At 43.1% G+C, this 18805-nt stretch overlaps 1 protein-coding gene across 10 annotated transcripts in view; it reads left to right on the top strand.

The window, feature by feature from the left end:
* The window catches only part of APBB2 (amyloid beta precursor protein binding family B member 2), a 170763-nt gene that overhangs the window by 98702 nt on the left and 53256 nt on the right, over positions 1-18805 (top strand). For 8 of the 10 annotated variants that reach the window (XM_053403225.1, XM_053403221.1, XM_053403223.1 and 5 more), the window contains 4 exons: positions 2993-3198; positions 9240-9302; positions 9724-9809; positions 10843-10903. In XM_053403225.1, the coding sequence (XP_053259200.1) occupies positions 2993-3198; positions 9240-9302; positions 9724-9809; positions 10843-10903 (416 nt within the window). The remainder of the gene's footprint in view (positions 1-2992; positions 3199-9239; positions 9303-9723; positions 9810-10842; positions 10904-18805) is intronic. The other 2 variants (XM_053403230.1, XM_053403229.1) reach the window with 1 other exon arrangement.

Genomic DNA, 18805 nt, shown 5'->3' with positions numbered 1-18805 from the left:
GCCCCCTTCCCAAAGCCTGGCTCCTCACTTAACTGGCTTTGGGAAGGCAGAGTGAGGGTGGGAGGCATCAGATTTTGGCCTCGCTCACCCCTTTGTTCAATAATGCAGTCTGTGGCCCGCGAGTACTCTTGTGGCCCACTTGGCATGAAAAGTTGGACCACTCTGATCTGGAAGGATATAGGTCCCCAGGGAAGGTAAGCAGAGTTTGTCTTTCTATCGCAAACTTCCTTTTCAAGTTGTTCATTCAAAATTTCAGACATCAACATGCATGTCTGGCTAGAATTCACGGGAAAGGGTCATAAAACAAGTAGCTGTTTAATGCTTGGGGTTACCTTTTCAGCATTCCCAACAGCAATCCCAAAAGGTGGGTGGGGAGGGAAGGTGGAAGGTGGAGGAATCGCCATGTGCAAAACACTGCAGGTTTGTGCCGGCCAGGCCAGGATGTTGGGAGAGGGCTTCTAACCAGACAGTTTCACCCCTCCTGTTGGGTCCTGTGAGAGGGAAATGTGTTATAGCAGCTCCAGGACTTACATAGTTTTCTTGCTGATCTGGGGTGGGTGGATTGAGAGGAGGAGAATTTGGATCCCACATGTCCAAGATCTTCATTCATCTTCCTCTGGCATGCTCCTTCACTTGCACCATTGGGGCACAGCTGATGGAAGGGTGAGTGCTGTAAGTACAGTCGTACCTTGGAAGTCAAACGGAATCCGTTCCGGAAGTCTGTTGAACTTCCAAAACTTTCGAAAATCAAAGCACTGCTTCTGATTGGCTGCAGGAAGTTCCTGCAGCCAATCAGAAGCCCAGTCGGACGTTCGGCTTCCATAACAGTTTGAAAACCGGAACATTCACTTCCGGGTTTGTGACGTTCGGGAGCCAAATTGTTTGGGAACTAAGCTGTTCGATTTCCAAGGTACGACTGTATGACAAAAAGGCATCCCAGGGTGGATCTGCTGCACCTTTGGAATAGAGATCTGGCTCCTCAGCTGTCCTCCCAGGGGCTATGGGATTGCAGCCTAAATAAATACATTTTGTTAATAACCGTAATACTGTTTTGCTATTACCAAGTGTGTTGTTATGAAAAAAATAAGAACAAACTCTCAGTGCTAATAATTGGGTCGTTGGTCCCACATCTCAATATTAATTAAGATGGAGACTTTCATAGGGTACACTTGTAGAAAGCCACTCACCTGGTAGCCTATGGTAAATAATAATCACCTCCAGGCAACCAGGCCGTGAAACCAGTCGGATGCTGGCTCTGTCCTGAAGACCTAAGTAAACCAGACTTGGTTTTCAGAGAAAAGGGAGGAACTAGCCTGAAGGCAGAATCATCAGGCTCATTCTGACTTGTGTAAATCTGATGTTCGTGGCCAACAAGATAGTGAATTCTTATTGTTTATGACTTCCCTGGGCTTCCCATAAACATCTTTGTTCACTTGCAAGCTGCTATTTGGAGCAAAACTGACAGTATATGAATTCTGGGGTGCTTTACATAGTCTTTCTAGGAAGTGAGGCAAAATTCTTTCTCATTAAAGAATAACATTTTCAAGGAAACCCTGGATAATACAACACTTCAGTGCTCCGAAGTTTAGCAATTGAGGATTTCTGTGACTTATGGAAATAATGGGTCCATGAAATGTTTATCCTAATTTCTGTCCATTTCATTCAGAAGGCTTGCAGATTATGTTGTCTTTTGATATACAGCAATCTATAGCTGCCTGAATTAATCGAAAGATATTATTTCTCAGTGTGATTCCTATAAACATTTTTTCTCTATGTATAATAATAGTTATAGTTGATATCCAATTAAGTCCTACTCAGAGTAGATCCATTGAAATTAATTGACTTGTCCATTGAGTATGATTAAGGCTGGATATCACCCAATATATTTGTAATTAGTCTCAGAAGCAACTAGAGCAGAATGAAGTGCTACACAGTTTAATAAGCAGACATATAATGTTTATAGTACAAGATAGCCTTGTTGTATTTAAAAGAAAAGTATTCAGGGAATTGGACACAAGCCTTAAAATTCTATTTAATAAATTTCTTTTTAATTTGGTGAGGTTCCTCACTTAAAATATTCTCTTGTCTTAGTTGCAGGGGTTTCTGTAATCATCTTGCAGTGTGTATTCTTTTGCTTGTTTAGTTATATTGTCCTTATTGAAGATCTTACTGAAATCTGTTTTGCTTTTTTGTTTCCAAGTCAAAACACTGCTGGAGGCTTCTGAACTTCAAAGACATTCATATTTGGTTCTCTAACTTTTACGGCATACTATGCTGTAGTCATGAATAATTACATGTAATTTTCCTTTCATCTTTTGTTGGTTGGTTGGTTTAGAAGAAGTCGCTCATTGTGAGCAGCATTGTACATTTTTGCCTTTGTGTACATACCATGATTTGAATTCCAGCTAATACCACCAAAGGCCTTTTCCTGCAAAAGGTACTGCGTCTGCAGTACTATACTGCATTAAGGGGAGGAATGTTTCGCGGCAAACAATCGAGGGGCTTGGAAACTGGCTTGTTTCCAGAAACAATTTTCCCATTTCACCTTTTAAAACAGACAGTGTGTGTATAGAATAATTAAAACCTTTCATTCTCGGCAGATCTTCATTGTTGGCTTAGGATTATGAAGCACATCTGAAAGCTATGTACAACGTAATAAGAAGCATTGCAAGTCACGTGGCAGAATCGCAATCAGGAAGCTGCCGTAGGCCAAGTTAGATCATTGGTCTATCCCAGCATTGTCTACATCAAGCGTGGACAACCATGTTTTTGTCCTGGGCCACATATGCTCAGGGATAATTGTTTGGGCGCCCCATGCCAGTGACTGCTGTCTTGTTGTCTTCAGAAGCAAAATTGTGTCTTACAGATACCTTTTTCTTTAACCTTGCTTCACCGATGACAGAACTGTAGTGTTTCTGCAACACTTGATTTTGGGGTTTTTTGAACTTGTTTCACATGTTAACAGTGTTTTGGGTTTTTTTGTTCCCTGCAGATATATGGAGTGATCACTCATTTCAGACAGATCCTGACTTGCCTCCAGGCTGGAAAAAGATCAGTGACATAGCGGGCGTCTATTATTGGCACATACCGACAGGAACAACCCAATGGGAACGTCCCATATCCATACCAACAGAACTTCAAGGCTCAAGAAAAGGCTCCCTTAGTTCGATCACACCATCTCCCACTCCAGAAACAGAGGTAACGTTTGTTTTTCTGCTTTGAGTCATAGCTGTCAACCATCCCTTATTTGGTGGGAAACTCCCTTATCCCAGTGCCATGTCCCGCTGCTGTCCCTTATTGATGATGTCCCTTAAATTTCCCGGGTTTCAGAGGAAGCAGCTCCCCTCCCTGCAACCCTCCCTGCCAGCCAGGGAGGAGGGAGGCTCCAACTGTGTTGCTTGGCTGCCCGCCCCGCTCCGGCCTCCTCTCACCAGCCTCGGCCCCGGAGCCCCTCCCCACCGGGACTGACGGGAGCCTAGGGCTCTTCTGCCACCATCCCCCTCGCAGCCGCTGAACTGAGCTTCTCTGCCTGGGGCCTGCCCGCCACCGCCGCTGCTGCTAGGCCGTACTGCGGCTGCACCGCCAAAGGACCCGGATGAGATGGGCAGCCTGGCGCAGCCTATCAATTGCTGAGGAGCCTTGAGAGGAGAGCGAGGGCAACCATAGAGAAAGCAGTTCTGAGAGAGGAAGAGGAGGCGGAGGCGCGGGCAGGTGTTCCAAGGGCTAACCATAGAGGGGGAAAGCGGAGGAAGGACCATAAGCGCTTCTCCCATAGATTTGTGGTGGTAGACTAGCATAGATGGTCTGATCTGCGGGTTTACTTTGGGTACAATTCCCCCCCCCTTCCTCCTGCCCCGCCTGATGGAACTGAGAGCTGCAGATGGAGCACGAGAGAAAAGATACAGAACTGCACCAGCATCTTTGTAGCTTGGACTTCGTTTTGCGCGAAAAGTGGTTGCTGCTTGTAGTTATTTAATTGCAGTGTTTCATCAGCTGGTGTCTTGAGCAGCAACCTCTGGAAACGAAGGGCTAAAAACCGGTGCTGCTCTCCCAAATTATCTGGTCCCTTTTAACTTCGTATTTCAGCCGGTTGACTAAAATCCCTTATTTTGGCTGCTGATCTGAAGTGAAGGCCCAAGACAGGTGTTGATCATGATGTGAGCTGCGCACAGGTGGGCTGAAGCGAGCTACCACCATTCCTGTGGAGCCTCCTTTTATTGAGACAAATATGCAAGCTAGGCAGATACATTTTGGGCTGTGACCTTTACACATCTTACGTCCCGAGATCGTGGGGTGGTACAAAGCTATTTTGGCGCCTGTTTCCACAGCGTCATTTTCCCCTTGCACAGTGTATGACGAAGGAGACAAAAGGTCTCAGGGACAAAAGGTTACAGACAGGACACCACTGACTGCTGAGACCACAAAAGTTCAGACATAGGGAACGATGTTCCAGACAGCCATGACTTGTCTGGAGGGCGTTTCCTGCACCCCAGGGTCACGCGTGCAGGCAGGCTGTGATTGCCTGCTGGTGGAAAGTGTCTCCTTCCGGACCCCACTGTCCACTCCGCGATATCCCTACACTGATCCCTTATTTTCGAGGCTGCTGGTCCCTTATTTTCAAATCTGTAAGTTGACAGCTATGCTTTGAGTCAGTGGACAGGTGGGGAACCATTTTAAACAGGTTAACTTTTAAAAAAAAAGACTTGTGATACAACAGAAACCAAAAATATTAGCATATCTTTCCTCTTGCTTCATGCAAACTAGTGGCTGCTGCAGCCGTGCCAGTTAGTTGCTTTAATCCTGCATGGGATTGCCACTTCTCCATATTACTGCTACGTACACAACAAATAGAGGAGTGTAGCAATCCACATGGATTAGAGCCAAACTAAATGGTGGATCAGCTGGTCCACATTCACACTTGTCTTGAGTTCAGCGGCACATCAAAAAGAAAAGTAGAACTTGTTAGGCCTGCAGAGAAGCCCCTGAAGAGGAACACCGGAAGCAAGAAGAAGTCCTAGTAATCTCACAAAGCTGTTCCTCCAGAGCCATGCTTCATACTACATAGGTAGCATTGAGTTTAAGGACTTGTCATACCAGTATAAGTGGACCTGATGGGTTGGGAAGTGCTAGAAGTGATCTAGGTTGCCAAGAGGCTCAGAGCAGCCATTCATTGCCATTGCACACAGGAGAACCTGTGCCATGGCGAAGCAGTTTGTAGTGACAACCACACAACAGATGAAAAGTTGTAGATATCAACCCTTATAGTCTTTGAGAGAAGCTACGAACTCCCCACCCCCAATCCCCAAGTGTGCTTCCCCGCAAAGCATTAAAAAGTGGTCTGTCTTTTTCAGCTCAGTTGTAAGAGTTGTGCAATGAATATCGGCTGGAAAAAATTCAATTGTAGATCTAGATCTCTAGTGTGTAGACCCCAGAATTGTTGCTTTTGCCTCAAATACAGTTTTTAAGTTACTGCCACTTTCGTTTAACACGTGGGTAGGGGGCTCTCAGAGGGATGTGGGTGGCGCTGTGGGTTAAACCACAGAGCCTAGGACTTGCCGATCAGAAGGTCGGCGGTTCGAATCCCCACAACGGGGTGAGCTCCTGTTGTTCAGTCCCAGCTCCTGCCCACCTAGCAGTTCAAAAGCACGTTAAAGTGCAAGTAGATAAATAGGTACCGCTCCAGCGGGAAGGTAAACAGCGTTTCCATACGCTGCTCTGGTTCGCCAGAAGCGGCTTAGTCATGCTGGCCACATGACCCGGAAGCTGTACGCCTGCTCCCTCGGCCAATAAAGTGAGATGAGCGCCGCAACCCCAGAGTCGGTCACGACTGGACCTAATGGTCAGGGGTCCTTTTACCTTTACGGGCTCTCAGTACATTAACCTCATTAATCTGAACTTTTGATTTTTTTTGTATGCCATGCTACAGAGCAGAAACTGCCGTTCTTTTCAAATCTGTTTTAAATGTTAGTGCAAAACTTCTTACTAGTGGAAGGAAATGACCCAAAAATCAGGCAGTAAAACACCTAATTGGGCAATATGACACCACAGACCACTTTGAATAAGATGTCCTGGCAGTAGCAATTGTTTGAACCTGGCAAGTAAAACATAGGGAGGAATCTTTTGTGTTTTAGCTGGTTCTGCTTACATCCTCTAGAGTAAAAAATGTTTGTCCCTCAGCTAGGGGAAATGAAAACCAATAAATCCAAACACACACAATAGGTACCATCCACAACACATTACATTCCTCCTTTATATTTGTGTATTTATTATTTAGATTTAAATCCTGCCTCTCCACACATTAATAAGTGTAGCTTGATGGTTGCCTAGACTCATCAGAGAATATTCTTATTTCCTTTGGCCTTGAGCTCAACCTAAGAATCACATTATTTTCTTTGTGCGTAGAATGTGCTGTGTTGTGGTTTTAGAAAAATTAATTAGCTATATATAAATTGCAAAGAAATGGTTTGAATCAAAATTGAGTTGGTGTTTCCCCATCCACCATGGGAAAATTGTTGGACAGTTTTTGTGTGGATACTGTTAAGTAAAAGACAGGAGGGTGAGGTAGACTGCCTCAAGTGACAGATTGTGGAGTAGTTTTGAAAGGGCAACAGATTGTCACATACTAAGTTCATTATTATATTTTTATCACCATAGTGGGACATCATTTGGCTTTTCTGCCTTTGGCACCAGGATGTCTTGGGCCACCTCAGATAGGAGTATTTAGAATAAAGAATTTCCGATGAGTTCCAATTTACTCTCCATTAAAAAATATTTTCTTCATATTTACTATTCAGCCCCTGTTAGAAGCATCTGGTATTGATATACTTAGTCTGAGATGAAGATGTTTGAACCTTTTAGCTATCTCAGAAACATGCTTGGGAATGTTTTATAACTGAGCAATTTGTCATTTTCTTATTATTAGATATAGTCTGTCTCCTATTATTTTCCTTCTGTGCCTTTTCATATGAAATCTTGCTTTAAAAAGTAGCAATCTGGCCTGAGTGGAAAGCAATTCAGTTTTAATATATTTTCAGTGTAATAATAATGTTATTATTTATACCTTGCCCATCTGGCTGGGTTTCCCCAGCCACTCTAAAAACATCAAACACGATAAAACATCAACCATTAAAAAATTCCCTAAACTTCAGATGCCTTCTGAAAGTCAGGTGGTTGTTTATTTCCTTGACATCTGTTGGGAGGGCGTTCCACAGGGCAGGCACCACTACCTGCCTTGTTCCCTGTAACCTCACTTCTCACAGTGAGGGAACCGCCAGAAGGCCCTCAGAGCTGGACCTCAGTGTCCAGGCTAAATGATGGGGGTGGAGACGCTCCTTCAGGTATACTCGGCCGAGGCCTTTTAGGGCTTTAAAGGTCAGCACCAACACTTTGAATTGTGCTTGGAAACATACTGGGAGCCAATGTAGGTCTTTCAGGACCAGTGTTATATGGTCTCGGCAGCCGCTCCCAGTCACCAGTCTAGCTGCCGCATTCTGGAGTAGTTTTAGTTTCCAGGTCACCTTCAAAGGTAGCCCCATGTAGAACGCATTGTAGTAGTCCAAACTGTAGATAACTAGAGCATGCATCACTCTGGCGAGACAGTCTGCAGGCAGGTAGGCTCCCTCACAGAGGGAAACATTCACCACCCCGCAGAGCCCATCACTTTTATGAGCCCGGATGGACAAGGATCAAGGAGACAGGTGGTCGGTTTCACTCGCGCAAGCAGCCTGTCCCCATCCTCGGAGGTAACAGATTGTGAGAAGATTTTAAACAAGAAAACTGAATATAGCATTCTTTGCTGTTGTGTGACTTGGATCCCATCTGCACTATACTTTTAAAAAAGTGTCATACCTCATTAAGCAGCCATGGCTTCCTGCAAAGAATCATGGGAATCGTAGTCCATTAAGAGTGCTGAGAGTTGTTAGGAGACCCCTATTACCAACCCAGAACTACAATTCTTAGAGTGGTTTCTCAATCAGTCCCTCTTCCCAGCAGATGCTGCATTAAATAGGCCTATGATCTGACCCAGGGGGACTCTTAATACAGTGCTACCTTGGTTTGCAACCACTTTGGATTACAACCACATCAAACCCAGAAGTGTGTGTCCCTTTTTTTGGATTACACCCCATTTAAAAAATAATAATTTAAAACCCTTTTTTTTTTTTTGGGAGGCTCCATTGGTGAAAATGTGCCTTGGGTTACAACCTGTTTTGGTTTACAACCGGACCTCCGGAACGGATTATGGTTGTAAACCAAGGTACCACTGTACTGTATTTTCTTGCGAAGTTGTGGTGATTTTCACTGCAACAAGAAGCCTGTCTGTATTTCTTATTCCATTGTTCATTTCCCCTCCCTTTCCTTTTTATGTTCCCACTAACATTTTATATTGTCTGTTCTAGCAGTTTGAAAATACTAACTGATCAAACATTGGGAGATGGAAATAGTTTTCTTTTCTTTTCTTTTTAATTGACATTTCAGAGTAGGCCAAGACAATCTGGTCAAGCTCCACAATTTGCTTCCTTTCATTCAAATATCCTAATGATAATGCAAGCACATTGTGCGTTGTGTCTGTCTCTAATTCCTATGAACTTTCCCTTGTCCCAGTTACTTGTCTTGGTAAGTAATGTTAGAAGTGGTCCTCACTTCTACTGCTTCCAAATACCTCTGTACTCAGGGCCGGCTCAACAATAAGAGACAAACAATAAGAGGCAAATAATTCAGGGGCACCTGCTTCAGTTAAGTAAATGCCTTTGAGAGGGACCCAGCCTACAGGTGCACAGGAGCAGTTTAGCAGCTCTCCAACCAGAAGAGAATAATTTCTGTGTTCCAGGGACTTGGAGAATTGATCTCTGCTGGTTACTGAAGGGATAGGCACAGTTTGTAAAGGAGCTTAGGGCATATAAATCTAAAAACGATAAAATAACATCCTAACCAGCTATTACTTAATGTGCTATTATAATGAGGCATAAGTGCAAATTTGGGGTGGAAAATTTTAATTTTTAATTTGCTTGTTCAGCATCAAACGTTGAGCCAGCCCAGATTCTACAGCAAATTGAATGAGTTGAAACTTGAGGTGACCTGTTCCCTAACCCAACCTGCAAATATCAATGCTAACAACAGTGTTTTTGTGTTCCCCCTCCCTTTTCTTCCTTTCTTCCCTCCCTCCCTCCCTCTCTCCCTCCTTTCTTTCTTTTATTTTTTTATCAATGTGCTTCTTCCTGTGTGAATAATTATATATCTAGAAACAGCCATGGAGTGATTTTGCTGTACTGAATGGGGGAAAGATTAATAGTGACATTTGGAAGGCAAGTATATTGTCAGATTTTAGAACACTTTAATGCTTTTTAACCTTTAAAAAAAATCATTTTGCATGGCCATGGCTGTATTTATTGTATTTATCCTCCCAAAAATATCACTCATGACATCCAACCAGCCAGAGAGAACAGGAATTTTGGTCTAGCTCCTTAACTTGCTACCTCATTCTGATATTTTTCACGCACAACGCATTTGTTCAAGTCAGCAGGGCAGATCCTCACCCATAACAGAACCATGCCTGTGCCTAACAAACTGTAGTGTTCAAAATACGTGCATGCCTTTATATTCATATATATTCGCTAAAAACACGGTGCTGCTGCTTTGCAGGAAGAATATTCTTTGAAAATAAAAGCAAACCCATAGACGAAATGCCTCACATCCTGTGTAACAAGCTGTTTTCCCCTCCTGCAGGATCTCCATGCAGCCACAGTAAATCCAGACCCCAGTTTGAAAGAGTTTGAAGGAGCAACATTGCGCTATGCCTCTTTGAAGCTTAGGTATGAACAGTTTATCTGTTAATCATCTTTACTCCTCAGTCCTAGATGCATTTGCTCTGACAATAGGTCTCATTGATTTCTAAGGTATTTTCCTTGAAGTAAACGTGTTTTGGATTGCAGCTATAGATTACTGGTCTCTCTTTTTTTGTAATCCTATTGAAATAACTGGAAAACAGAGCTGGCCAGGCAGAGGGCCTTCTCGGTAGTGGCGCCCGCCCTGTGGAACGCCCTCCCATCAGATGTCAAGGAAATAAACAACTATCTGACTTTTAGAAGACATCTGAAGGCAGCCCTGTTTAGGGAAGTTTTTAATGTTTGAAGCTTTATCGTGTTTTTAATACTCTGTCGGGAGCCGCCCAGAGTGGCTGGGGAAACCCAGCCAGATGGGCGGGGTATAAATAATACATTATTATTATTATTATTATTATTATTATTATTATTATTATTAATATTCTTAAGTCTGGTGCCCACATGCTTTAGCTCCAGGTTCACCAACATGGTGCCAGAGTGCCCATCAGTTCCTCCTATGGCACCCACGAAAGGTGTCCCTTAAACATGCCCACGTTTATTTAAGACACTTATATGCCGCTTATTCACATATCTATAACACAAATAGTCTTTTAGCTTTGGAAAAGTCTGGAAGGAACCACATTGACTTTTAATGTGTTTCTGGGCTGGTGCTAAAGCCCTATAAAGCCTGAATATGGAGTAACTGAAATAGTGCCTTCTTCACTATACGCAATGACATACGACAAGTCAAGACATACGACCCTCCAAATGTTGTGGGATTCCCAGCTCTGATCAGCTCTAGCCAGCACAGACAACAGCTAAGGATGATGGGAGTTGTAGTCCATTAGGATCTGAAGAGCATCTCCAGGCCCTCCTCAAAATCATGGAGCCTACTATTCTCTGTTGATGTGAATCCAGCCAACATTTGACAGGTGTCCGCCACTCATTATGCAAAAATATTATCTTTGAGTTGTCCATTCTGTTTGGCCCTAACCCTAACAGTAGCATTTCCTCCCCTCAACAGAAATGCCCCACAATGCGATGAAGATGATTCCTGTAGCATCAACAGTGATCCAGAAGCCAAGGTCTGTAAGCAAAATAACGTATTGTTTTTTTTTAAAAAAGTCACTTATCTAGATGTACAATAAATGCAGCGATCATATTTCAGTTTTATGACCTGATACCCATAGACAGCATTTCGCAAACTAAAAGCATTGCAAATTGGAATTATGAACTAGTTTAGCGAATGGGGGGTGGGTTATTGGTTTGCTTTCTGTATTTTTTTTAATCTTATTTTTGTTGTTGTTACTGCCCTGGGATCTACTGATGGAGGGCAGTATACAAATCTAATAAATAATAAAAATATTCTGCTTAGTTGAGAAAAATATTGAAAGCATAACATCAGCGTGACATCTAAAATTTCACAAACCAAATACAGTAATTAATTGCAAAGAGCCCTATGCACATTAGGACTTACCTAAGGAATCCCACCTGCTTCTGCTAAGGGTGGTTCTCGCTCTCCTCACATGTGCAGTGGGGCTTTTCTGCACCCCATTCCTACTGCAGCCCCACCTGAAGCCAAACTGCTCCTAAGGTTGGGATGCTCCATACAGGGAATTGGACTTGTCTCCTTGCAGTTTGTCAATTCTCAGTTGTGGTGTGTGAGAGAGAGCAGCTTAGGTGGGGATGCATTGGGAGCGGGGCAGAAAAGTCCCAGTGTACACTATGTGTTTACTGCCTTTGGTCCTTTAGCTCCTACCAGCATAATTTTATTTATTTATTTATTAGGGTAGTACTTAGGGACGCGGGTGGCACTCTGGGTTAAACCACGGAGCCTAGGACTTGCCGATCAGAAGATCGGCGGTTTGAATCCCCTCAGTGGGGTGAGCTCCCGTTGCTCGGTCCCTGCTCCTGCCCACCTAGCAGTTCGAAAGCATGTCAAAGTGCAAGTAGATAAATAGGTACCACTCCGGCGGGAAGGTAAACGGCGTTTCCGTGCGCTGCTCTAGTTCGCCAGAAGCGGCTTAGTCATGCTGGCCACATGACCCGGAAGCTGTACGCCGGCTCCCTTGGCCAATAAAGCGAGATGAGTGCCACAACCCCAGAGTTGGCCACAACTGGACCTAATGGTCAGGGGTCCCTTTACCTTTACCTAGGGTAGTACTTGCAGGACATCTTTGGGAGAAGAAACGGCTTAAGGACCCTGCACAAATCTGGAGTGGAGTCCCTAAGGCCTTGTGAATCTCTTTCTGGCAACTCCTGCAGCCAAGTTGGCGCCAGACATATTGCTCTGCTTTCCTTTGATGTACATCAGCGAGGCCAAGAGGGGACTTCTTGTCAGGGCAACCCAGGATCTCCCTACACGCTACCCAGGTTTGTGCCCCATAGAGGTCACTTGGGTGCTACTAACATAGCAAAACCAACACAGGAAGCAGAGATTATGAGTTACCAGTCTCTGCAGCCACAGCAGGTGCTGTGATTCTTCAGCTGTTTGATTTCACCCCTTGAGGCACACTACATTGTCTTTCGTACTTAAAGGTAAAGGGACCCCTGACTATTAGGTCCAGTCGCGCATGATTCTGGGGTTGCGACGCTCATCTCGCTTTATTGGCCAAGGGCACTGGCGTACAGCTTCCGGGTCATGTGGCCAGCATGACGAAGCTGCTTCTGGCGAACCAGAGCAGCACATGGAAACGCCATTTACCTTCTCGCCGGAGCGGTACCTATTTATCTACTTGCACTTTGACGTACTTTCAAACTGCTAGGTTGGCAGGAGCAGGGACTGAGCAACGGGAGCTCACCCTGTCGCGGGGATTCGAACCGCTGATCTTCTGATCAGCAAGCCATAGGCTCTGTGGTTCGACCCACAGCACCACCCGCGTCCCCTTTCATACTTAGGGTATTTCTAATGTTATGGCTGACAATTCCATGGCTCTTCACAGCTCTCCGAGCTCGTTTTGCGTATTGTTCCTTCCTCCCCTCTGATAAAACTGACTCTGAGGTTAAGATGGCCACAGGTCAGCCAGCCATCTCTGGACCTCTGCAGATCTAAATTGACTTTTAATGGATTTTAACCTGTTTGCCTGGAGGTGAACTGGAGGAGAGGTTGATACAAGGGAGTCCAGATGTGAGCCTTGGCCTGCCCAACTTTGAGGCCCCAATGGGATACTCCCCACAACAGCTGGCCATGCCTGCGGCAGGGGATTTTCCAAAAGCCAAAGACTCAGGTTGACCCAGAGGGAAGGTTTCTAGTTTGGACCTATAGAAAAGGGGTAAGCCAGCTTACTCAGGGGAACAGCTTGTGCTCTTATTGTTGGCTTCTGCCATTCTAACCACAGGGCCGACTTCAACTGATCTAGCAGCATGGGCAGAGAAGGGGTGGGTGGGGTGAGGAAGTTAATGTAGGAATTTTAGAGAAAGTGCATTTTATTTTATTTTTGCAAATGGGTGTTGCTGCCACCTTGTGGACATCTGCAAGACATCTTCACAGAATACAAAGACTATTTTACTTTTGAAAAGATCACTGTGCAACCTTGCATAAATATTGATGCAAAAGAAGAGGAAGAAGAAATTTAGAGCAGATATAGCTAATTAAATGTTACCCACATTGCTGCAGGATTTGGATTTTAAATCTGATGCAGTCACGTACACGTATACGTGGGAGGTGGCGTGGGGGAAATTGGAAAGACAAAATCCAAACAGCATCTCTGTCAGATTCAATTTTGGGAGCAGTTTGAGCTTGACATGGGCTGCCAGAGTTAATGCATTTCAGATCTGTGCTTTGGACTGACTCCACATTGGTAGTGGCATTTTGAACAATATGTGCATTATTTTGTTGTACGTTTTCTGTCCTAACGGAATATATAGCCATGTTGTCTCTATTGGTTCCCAAGGCAAACTAAACATCGCTGACTCCAAGACCACAAATGTGGACCTCGCCAAATCCATAGAAGTTACCAGTGTATAACATCAAATATTTTGCTAACCTCTCTGCTTGGACTTGCCCATTGCTGTAGCGTAGCGACACGCAAAACAATTCAAAGTAAATATATGCTTTGGATGCCACCCAAAGCTTCAGTCGTGTGGTGTCTTAATTTTTAGGGAGATTGTTAACACCAGAGTTAGGCTTTCCAGACAACATTTTGAAGGGAAAAGACAGAGAAAACATACGGAGTGGGTTCATAGTGCTGTTTTACAATTGAACATACAATCTTATTAGTGAATTTGAGCATTTGTTGAAGAAGTCTATCAGTACTGCGACACCTTAAGGATAAATGGTGCCAACCAGCTTTCCTAATCCAGAACTCACTTTTTCAGATGCAGATTCCTCTTTAGGTTTTGATATTCTTTCATCTTACTCGGCCTATTTATTACCAAATTGGATTGGATCTCTGCAATGTGCCATACTTTAGTAATCCGTTGTTTCATTTTAGAGACTTCAATCTTGCACCAGTTTTGGGTTGTTGTTGTTTTGCAGTTTTTATTTGGGCTGCTGTCAGAAGTGTTAAACTCTACCCACTTTATCTAATAATAATAATAATAATTTTATTTATATCCCGCCCTCCCCAGCCGAAGCTGGGCTCAGAGCGGCTAACAACAGTAAAATGATAAAACATTCTAAAATCATTTCATTATAAAATTAATTCAAAACAGAAGTCCAATGATAGCAACAAAAGGATACAATGACACTTTGTGCACTGTCATTAGTTATTGGTTTTTAGGAAACTGAATCCAATAAGACTATTATTTGGTTTGACCATAACGTGTGGAAAAACTCTATTAGATTGCTAACATGTATGAATATTATCTCCATATATTTTATCCAATTTATGCTGGGTCAGATACTAATGACAGAGTGTTTTACAGTGGTTGGGCCCACCTGCCTACATGTACAGTGGTGCCCCGCAAGACGAATGCCTCGCAAGACGGAAAACCCGCTAGACGAAAGGGTTTTCCGTTTTGGAGGTGCTTCGCAAAACGAATTTCCTATGGGCTTGCTTCGCAAGACGAAAATGTCTTGCGAGTTCCTGCGGGGTTTTTTTTCCTTTCCCCCCCTTTTTCCCAAGCCGCTAAGCCGCTTATCAGCTGATCCGCTAAGCCGCTAAGCCGCTTAACAGCTGATCGCTAAGCCGCTTATCAGCTGATCCGCTAAGCAGCTAAGCGGCTTATCAGCTGATCCGCTAAGCCCGCAAAGCCGCTAATAGCGCTAAGGCGCTAATGGGCTTGCTTCGCAAGACAAAAAAACCGCAAGACAAAGAGACTCGCGGAACGGATTCTTTTCGTCTTGCGAGGCACCACTGTATTTATGTAAACTATGTGTGATCCAACAGGGGGAAATCCACCATTTGTTAATCTTTGCCTGGCAACTAGGAGGAGATTGTTACTCACTAAAAAAAAGTACATATTTACCATTCGTGGTGCCATAAAATATCTAGCAGACAGTGTGTGGCAGCTGTGAAAAAGGCAAATTCCGTGATAGGGGTCATTAGGAAAGGAACTGAAAGTGAAATACAGAATTAGTAAACATTTTGGCTGAAACATGCATTATTATAAGTATAAGGGAATTAACATGGATTTAATACACATCTTTTAGAGTTGTAAAAAAAATAATAACACATTTTTGGACAGAAGTATTGACTATTATACAAACAAATACAGGCAACATTAGGAAGGTGGAGGTAAGGGTTGTGCTTGTACATTTTGTGACCTTGTTGACGGTTTGCTGTCAATATGAAATATTGCTGGACCAGTTTGCCAGCAACATCAATAACAGGTTTGAGTGTTGAAGAGTTTGGGCTGCAGTGTGAGTTGTAATGCTGTATTTAAATCGGCGCTCTGTCTTAAAACATGATTTGGGAAATCTGATATCCCAGTGGCTGATTCTGTGAAGGTCTGTAGCTAGTGGTTTTTATTTTAAAAATATCTTTTTAAAATAAAGATGTTGGTAAACATGAGACATGCTTTTAAATTTAAAACATGCAGCAAATGCATAGCCTTTTGAAATGTTATATTTAAGAGACCAGTGTGCTTCAATTAACCCATCTTAATAAATATGTCTGCTGTTATGCACCTTTGGAAAGCCCAGTTCTCTGTGTGTGTAAATACTTGGCTCAGGGCCTGCATTGGGGTTTTTTTAAAAGCCAGCAACAATAAAATGCCACTTCAGATATCATTCAACCTACAAAACACCTTCATGAAGAGCAGAAAGGAATAGGGGATGTTTCAAAGTCCTTAGAGCATCGCAGTTAAAATGAAGAGGGAATATTACATATTTAACTGCAAGCAGATGCACGCTATTCATGAAAACAAGTTTTTTGTTTCTGTTTTAATAATACCTGCAGTACCACTAGAGATTTGGCCCCCTGTGCCATAGCTTATTTGATTCTGCCTTCCCTTTCATTGTGCAGATGTTTTCCAAACATCTGCTTTGATTCTGTATGGTGGAGGTAATAATAATAATAATAATAATAATAATAATAATAATAATAATAATAGAAAATGTTAATTTGTGAACAGAGTCTTCAATGGAAATGGGGAAAAAATAAAATAAAATATGTTTGAACCTTTTAGATTAAGTGATTTGGAATTTTAATGAGATAAAAGAGTCCGAGGACTTCTCAAAGGTAAGAGGTCCATTTAAATCTGGCCCAATCAAGTAAATGAATATCTTTTTGGTTCTCCACAGAAGTAAAGGATCGCCTCTTCCCTTCCCGCTCCCCTTTTGCATGTGCAATCTGTTTGCCATTTTCTAGTTTTTAATCTCTATATCAGTGCCAGGGGAAGCTGTTCTAAATATTGTTCAGTCTAGCTGGTGTATACGTTTTCTTGCAGTGGGGAAATTGCTTAATCTTCTGCTCCCAGATTGAGGAGTCCTCTAGACTGTGATGCCTGAGTAGTTAATTTTCTGACCTAAATGCAGCTCCTCAGATACATCTGTTCAGTGTTCTGTAATGAAAGGACTTCTTAAATAATGTAATGGCTTGCGTAGAGTGTACATATAAGGAACCACCCTTTTCTATGTGAAATAAGAGGGGCATTTTTCTAAAATATATAGTATTTAGTTGCAAATGGGAGATCAGGACCTACCAAAGGTTTTGCAGTGGTTGCATGGTAAGGGATGAAAAAAAATGTGTAGATAGCACATTGTTTATGTAACAGTAGTAACAAATATGTCCCATTTATGTAATTCTTCAGAGTGTTCAAAGCATTTTACAAAATTGTAGTCCTTCCAACGCCTATAGGTTATCGATGCTGTCCCCCATATTATGTAGGACAGCTTCAATAACCTATATTGGTGGTTGGCTGCTAAGGCTGAGAATGCGTTGCTTGCCTAAGGTCCTCTTATAAATTCATGGCAGGTTCAGAGGTGAGATTTGAATTTGTGACTTTGTGGCTCACAGCTGTGGGAAGAAATGCACATCATGACAAACATTTCACAGTAAATAACATCACTCTATCTTTTTCTTCCAACTAAATACAGTGGTACCTCGGGTTAAGAACTTAATTCATTCTGGAGGTCCGTTCTTAACGTGAAACTGTTCTTAATCTGAGGTACCACTTTAGCTAATGGGGCCTCCCACTGCCGCTGTGTGATTTCTGTTCTCATCCTGAAGCAGAGTTCTTGACCCGAGGTGTTATTTCTGGGTTAGCGGAACTTGTTCAGTCTTATTAGTTTTTGCCCCCAAGCTCAAAGCTATCTGGGCAAATGAAAACCAATATTTCTGTTTGCATGCAGGATGCTTTACCAGGTAGATAAATAAACATTACCAAGAAATCAAGGGCTTATATCTATATTGCATTACATGGTGCCTAGGGAACAACTTGCACCTTAATATCAGCAAGACAAAGGAGATGGTGTTGGACTTTTGGAGGAAGAGAGGAGAACTAGTCCCACTGTACCTCGGGCAGGGCTGTGTGGAGAGAGTCTCTTCCTTTAAATTCCTAGGAGTTTATCTCAGTGAAGACCTTACTTGGAAAATAAATACAACCCAGGTGGTTAAGAAAGCCCAACAGAGACTCCATCTCCTCAGAGTCTTGTGGAAGAACAATGTCAATCAACATCTGATGATCTCCTTCTACTGGTCAACAATAGAAAGTTTCCTTTCATACTGCATCACGGTGTGGTATGCTGGTTTGACATCATCTGATAGGAAGTGCCTACAGAGGGTGGTGAATACAGCACAAGATATTATGGGCTGTCCTGTGAATCCACTGGATAGCAGAAGAATGTTGCCTCAGGAGAGTGCGGAAAATTCTCAGGGATGATTCACACCCTGGCCGGCACTTTCTTGATCTCCTGCCCTCAGGCAGAAGATATAGAAGCATGATTAGTCGCACCAACAGGGTAAAGAACAGCTTCTATCCGTGGTCTGTTAGGCTGCTGAATGAAAAAATAACAGGGCAACTGACTTTGGGGTTTGGTGGGTGTGTGTCAGTAAATGAGGGGAATTAGGACTAAGAGAGCTGAGTGGGGGGTGCTCGTGTGATCTCACTGTATACAAATTGTACAAGTGACAATAAAGTATTTCAATATATTTCAATTTCAAATAAACATTACCAAGAAATCTAGGGCTTATATCTATATTGCACTGCAGTAATGGTAATGGAAAAAGAAGTTTTGGGAGCGATCATGTGAACCACCCTTATGCCACAGGTAGATGTGTTTTTGATTGCCATTCGCTAAACTGCTTGATCCCAAGGGTCTCCCTCCGTGCCATTGGCTGAGCTGCTCAACTCCTAAAGAAGCAAAGCGCCCCCCCCCCAATGCCTAGGAAAGGAAGGTTGCAGGTGGCCAGTTAAAAAAGTGAAGACCCGCACACAGTGATTTGAAAAAAAAATCGGCCAGATTATCAGCTGCAGGGGTCTATTTTAAATTTAAAATGGAACACTTTAAAGATGTAAAGCTAAAACATTAACCTTCAGTTTAGCAGTCCTGGGAATTCCCTAGGCTTGCTAACCATCTGTCTTCAGGTACTCTGGCTCTGAAA

This window comes from Podarcis raffonei, chromosome 9 (genome assembly GCF_027172205.1).
Source record: "Podarcis raffonei isolate rPodRaf1 chromosome 9, rPodRaf1.pri, whole genome shotgun sequence".
NCBI lineage: Eukaryota > Metazoa > Chordata > Lepidosauria > Squamata > Lacertidae > Podarcis > Podarcis raffonei.
Note: the sequence above shows the minus strand (reverse complement) of the source record. Positions and strands in the feature narration are given on the sequence as shown.